General features: G+C 61.4%; 1 protein-coding gene across 1 annotated transcript in view; it reads right to left on the bottom strand.

Annotated features, from left to right (window-relative positions):
- LOC104398222 (ras GTPase-activating-like protein IQGAP3) overlaps positions 1 to 4697 on the bottom strand; it is a gene marked incomplete at its 5' end in the record, with an annotated part of 21753 nt that extends 17056 nt beyond the window's left edge. The window contains 11 exons of the mRNA XM_010008276.1: positions 520 to 620; positions 755 to 892; positions 1024 to 1111; positions 1407 to 1570; positions 1815 to 1893; positions 2375 to 2553; positions 3387 to 3500; positions 3701 to 3768; positions 3896 to 3972; positions 4144 to 4221; positions 4541 to 4697. Of these exons, the coding sequence (XP_010006578.1) occupies positions 520 to 620; positions 755 to 892; positions 1024 to 1111; positions 1407 to 1570; positions 1815 to 1893; positions 2375 to 2553; positions 3387 to 3500; positions 3701 to 3768; positions 3896 to 3972; positions 4144 to 4221; positions 4541 to 4697 (1243 nt within the window). The remainder of the gene's footprint in view (positions 1 to 519; positions 621 to 754; positions 893 to 1023; positions 1112 to 1406; positions 1571 to 1814; positions 1894 to 2374; positions 2554 to 3386; positions 3501 to 3700; positions 3769 to 3895; positions 3973 to 4143; positions 4222 to 4540) is intronic.
- Between the last annotated feature and the right edge of the window lie 223 nt (positions 4698 to 4920).

The following is a 4920-nucleotide window of genomic DNA, read 5'->3' as shown; positions in this document are numbered from 1 at the left end:
CAACCTGGCCCAGGCTCTCCCCACCCTCACACTCCACAATTCCCTCCTCAGCTCCAACCTCCAGCTCCCTCTCCCACTTTTCATCCCTCCCCCTCATCCCATCCCTCCCTGCCCTTGGCCCAAGTCCCTCCCCAGCTTTCCTGGAGCCCCTTCAGGCCCTGGAAGCTGCTCTAAGGTCTCCCTGGAGCCTTCTCCTCTCCAGGCTCAACACCCCAACTCTCCCAGCCTGGCTCCAGAGCTGCTCCAGCCCTCCCAGCAACTCCAGGGCCTCCTCTGGACTCTTTCCAACAGCTCCATGTCCTTCTTGTGTTGGGGACCCCAGAGCTGTTCCCAGCCCTGCAGAGGGTCTCAGCAGAGCAGAGGGGACAATCCCCTCCCTGGCCCTGCTGGTCACACTCCTGGTGACAGCCCAGGACAGGGGGGGTTTCTGGGCTCCAGCACGTGGTGCTGCCTCATGTTGAGCTTCTCCTGCCCCAACACCCCCAAGTCCTTCTCCTTGGCTGCTCCATCCATTCCCACCAGCCTGGCTTTGTGCTTAGGATTGCCCCGGCCCCTATGCAGGACCTTGTTGAACTCCATGTGCTCCACAGGTCCCACCTCCCCAGCCTGTCCAGGTCCCTCTGGGTCAGAGACATTGACCCCCCCACACCTTCATCCCTCCAGCCCCAGTGACCCCCCCAGGCTTGGGGGATGAACCCCCCAACCTAACAGAGGCAGCGATGGGCCCCCAAGCCCCCCCAAGGGCAGGGCTCACCTGGGGGGGCTGCCTCTGCAGCACCGGCGCGGGGGCCGGGGGGGGGCAGCTGGGCCGGGGGGTCCCTCAGAGCTTCCAAGGTGTCCTCGGGAATTCCCTGCCGGATGGCAGCGTTGATCCTGCCCACAGCCCTCAGCACTGGGGGAGAGACCAGCCCCGGGGGGGCACGGCTGGGCTGCAGGAGGGGCCTCCTCCCCTGGGACCCTCGGCCAGGCTGAGCCACCAGCTCCTGGGCTGGAGCAGGAGCAGAACCTGCCCCAGGCACTCACTGCGTCGCTGCTCCTCAGCCTTCCTGTTGGCCAGGAGGATCCCAGCCTCCAGCTCCTCCTGCTCCAGCAGCTCCACGTAGCCCAGGTCCTGCAGGGCAGACAAAAGAGGACTTGGGGTCCCCCCAGATCCTGCTCCCACACACGGAGCCTTTGCAGAAGCTGCTGCTGCTCTGCAGAGCCACCCCCTGCCCGAGGGGGACCTTCTCCTCCTCCTGGGGGGGACCCACTGCAACCCCAAGGTACCCCCCAGGTGCCCCCCATGTTCCTCCTCCTCCTCTTCCAGGAGGGAATTACTGCAGCCCTAGGTTGCCACCCAGGTTCCTCCTCCTTCTCCTGGGGGGACCCACTGCAACCCCAAGGTGCCCCCCAGGTGCCAGCCCTACCAGCGCCTTCTGCTCCCGGTCCAGGCTCAGCTGCTCCAAGTAGAGGTCAAGGTTGTCCCTCCAGAGGCCGGGCAGGGCCAGGACAGGGTCCTGCAGAGCTCGGGACAGGGCCAGGGTGTCCTGGTTCTCCAGGGCATCATCCACCTCCTCCAGGGCTCCGTGCACTGGGGGAAAACCCAGGTCACCCCAGGGAAGTCACCCCACAGCCCCAGGGAGCAGGGGGGGCTCCAGCTGAAGCCCGAGTGCCAATAATTCCCATTTCTCCTGGGAGATGCACACCTGAGCAGACACCTCCCTTCTGCTGTGGCCACCACCCCGGGCAGGCTCTGCCCTGTGCCCTGGGGTCCCACTGTCCCACCAATAAGCTCTGGAGACCCCCCAGGAGGGAGGCCACAGTTCTGCTCTCACCATTCGCTTTGTTGATGTTCTCTTGGATCTCAGCCTGGGTCAGACACTGGTCGTAGATGTCCTGTCCTTCAGGGATCACCTGCAGGTGCTGGAGAGGACACCTCACCCTAAGCTTCCCACCCAAGCACACCCTGAGCACACTAAGGGGGGATGGGGGTCTCCTGCAGATTCATGGGTTTGATTCCCAACCCCAAACCAAGGCTCAACCAGCCCCCAGAGAGGAGTCATTTCAGAGTCACACAGTGGTTGTGCTTGGATCTCTGGAGATCATCTAGTCCAACCTTCTGCATCACCTACAGCAGATCCCATAGGAACACATCCAGATGGGTTTGGAATGTCTCCAGAGAACCCCTCTGGGCAGCCCATCCCAGGGCTCAGTCACCCTCACAGTGAAGAAGCTTCTTTCCCACCACCTCCCCCTCCATCTTCTGATCAGCACGTGGGTTCCCAGGCTGCGTTTGACCCACCAAGCACAAGGAGGGTCTCTGACCAACAAGGACAGAGGGAGCTGCTCCTTCCCCTGCCCTCTCCCTCCAGGACCCTCTCCATGTCCTCCTCACCCTGTTCCTGGCATTGCTGCCCTTCTCCAGCTTTGCCTGGTGGAGCATCTCCTGGTAGGCGCCCGCCAGCCCCTGGCGCAGGTTGAGGAGCAGGGCACTGGGGTTGCTGAGGGCCACCATGGTCTGGGCCACCACCCCCTCATCCACAGCCTGGTTGATGGCCAGCACAGCAGCGTGGACTGGAGGAGAAGCAGGAAGGTGAGACAGGGCATGGAAGGATGGGATGGGCAACGGTGGGTTCTGCCTTCTCAAAGAGCAACCTGCAGCCTCCAGGGCCCTGGAGGTGTCTGCAGCAAACCCAGCTGCTGCAGAGCCCCAGGGGCTGCACCAGCCCCTGCAGCCATGAAAGGGAGCACAGAATTGTGGAGTGGGTTGGAAAAGACTTTGAAGATCATCCCGTCCCACCATTACCCAGTCCCCACTGCCCCAGGTCCCTCAGCACCACATCTTGGAAACCCCTCCAGGGATGGGGACTCCACCCTGGGCAGCCTGGGCCAGGGCCTGACAACCCTTCCCAGGAAGGAATTGTTCCCAGGATCCAACCTCAACCTCCCCTGGGCAACTTGAGGCCCTTTCCTCTTGTCCCATCCCTTGTTCCTGGGGAGCAGAGCCCGACCCCCCTGGCTCCAACCTCCTCTCAGGCAGCTGCAGAGCCAGCAGGTCTCCCCTCACCTCCTGCTCTCCAGGCTGGACACCCCCAGCTCCCTTGATATTTTTCCTAACATCCAATCCAACCCTCCCCTGGTACAACTTGAGGCTGTTTCTTCTTGTCCCATCTCTTGTTACATGGGAGAAGACACCAGCACTTGACCCTCTCCAACCTCCTCTCAGGCACTTGTAGGGAGCAATAAGGTCTCCCCTCAACACCCCCAGCTTCTCAAGACTCTTCCTCAGCTCTGTTGCCCTTCCCTGGACACACTCCAGCCTCTCCATGTCCTCCTTGTCATGAGGAGCCCAAAACTGACCCGAGCACCTCCCAGTTTGGGGGCTCCAGGCCCACGGGCACCATCACCTGCTGCTTCGTCCACCGAGAGCTCGTTGGCCAAGATGCCCCCGATCTTGCTGAAGGCAGGAATCTGCAGCCCGTACTTCTCCAGCTCCTTCTTCATGTTGTTGATCTCCTCCTCTGCAGCAGAGCACAGAGGCCCCACCACTCAGCACCGGGACCCAGGGAAGCCATGGGGACACCCCCCCCCAAAGCAAAAGGACACCAAAAACACCCGCACCCAGGGAAGTGTTGGAAAAGCTTGTCCAGGATCTTCATCCCCCACATCCCTCCCACTGCAGGGATCCAAGGACATCACTGGCAAACCAGCCCCAACTTACCTGTGAAGTCCACTTTCCCATACAAGTCCTGGATCTGAGGAGCCAAGCCCAGCTTGAAGAGGTACAAGCTGAAAGGTGAAGCCATGACCACAAATTCACTTCCTTCCCCATCCCAAGGCTTCTGCAGCACCCAAGGCTGTCACCACCAAGGGTCTCATGAACCCTGACCCCAGTTTTGGCCCCAGGGAAGCCCACCTGAGGGCGTGGATGCAATAAACCACCCGGGGCATGTTCTTCTTGTCATAGATGTCAGTGGTCTCCGGGTGGAAGATCTACCAAGGAGACAAGAGACAACTCAGGTGGAGATGGTCCACAGGGAGGATGGTGTCCAAGGGTGAGGAACACAGATGAACCCCCCCCGCAACACCAGGCTGGGGAGGTGCATCCCTGGGGCTGCCATGAAGGGTAATAATGGTGTCCCTTGGCCAGGGAAGGGACCTTACCAAGGGCAGCCCCACGTGGCTCATGGCATCACGCCAGTAGTTGATATTGTCCGTGTGCCGAAAGTGAAGCCCGGCTGCCTGGCAGAGGGGAAGGTGGGGTCAGGTTGAATCCCACCTTCTCCCACCCCCTTGGGGTTCCCCCCTCTCCCCCAAACCCACCCATGAGGTTAAAGATAGAGGCAAACCCTGAACCCCTCCAGGGCAGCACAGCTCAGAGACCCTGTTTGCAGCCCATTCGACTGTCCCTTAACCAGTTAACAGTTTAACTGACCCTTAACCAGTGCAAGTCGGTGTGTGTGTGTCCCCCTCCCCACGTGCCATTCACCAGCCACAAGAAGGTCCCTCCACCTTTTGGGGTGCACCCAAAGGAAGGCACCCCCAGGCCCCCAAGCCCTACCTTGTACCGGGTCTGCTCGTGGTCATAGATCTTCTTCAGGGGGACCACAGAGGGGGCAAAGCAGTGGCCCAGCTTGGCCAGGACCACCCCGTTGCGGAGGGTCTCCTCCAGCTCCAGGGGAGGGGGCAGCTCCTCACCCAGACAGGCTTCCAGCCAGCTGCTCAGGCAGAGTGGGGGGGACACACGTCATGGACCCCCCAGAACCCCCACCTTTCACCCTCAGGAGGGTCAGGAAAAGCAGCACCCCAAGGAGACATCCCCACCCCATCTCTATAGAGCCCCCCTATCCTGGCAGGGGGAGGTGGGGATGTGTGTGTGTGTCCCCCCCTTTTTGCAGATGGGGGCTTTTCAGTTTGGGTGCAAGAGCACAGCTGGGTACC

The sequence above is a fragment of the Chaetura pelagica genome, unplaced genomic scaffold (genome assembly GCF_000747805.2).
Source record: "Chaetura pelagica isolate M959 unplaced genomic scaffold, ChaPel_1.0 scaffold1422, whole genome shotgun sequence".
Taxonomy (NCBI): Eukaryota; Metazoa; Chordata; class Aves; order Apodiformes; family Apodidae; genus Chaetura; species Chaetura pelagica.
This window is presented reverse-complemented; position numbering and strand designations above follow the sequence as displayed.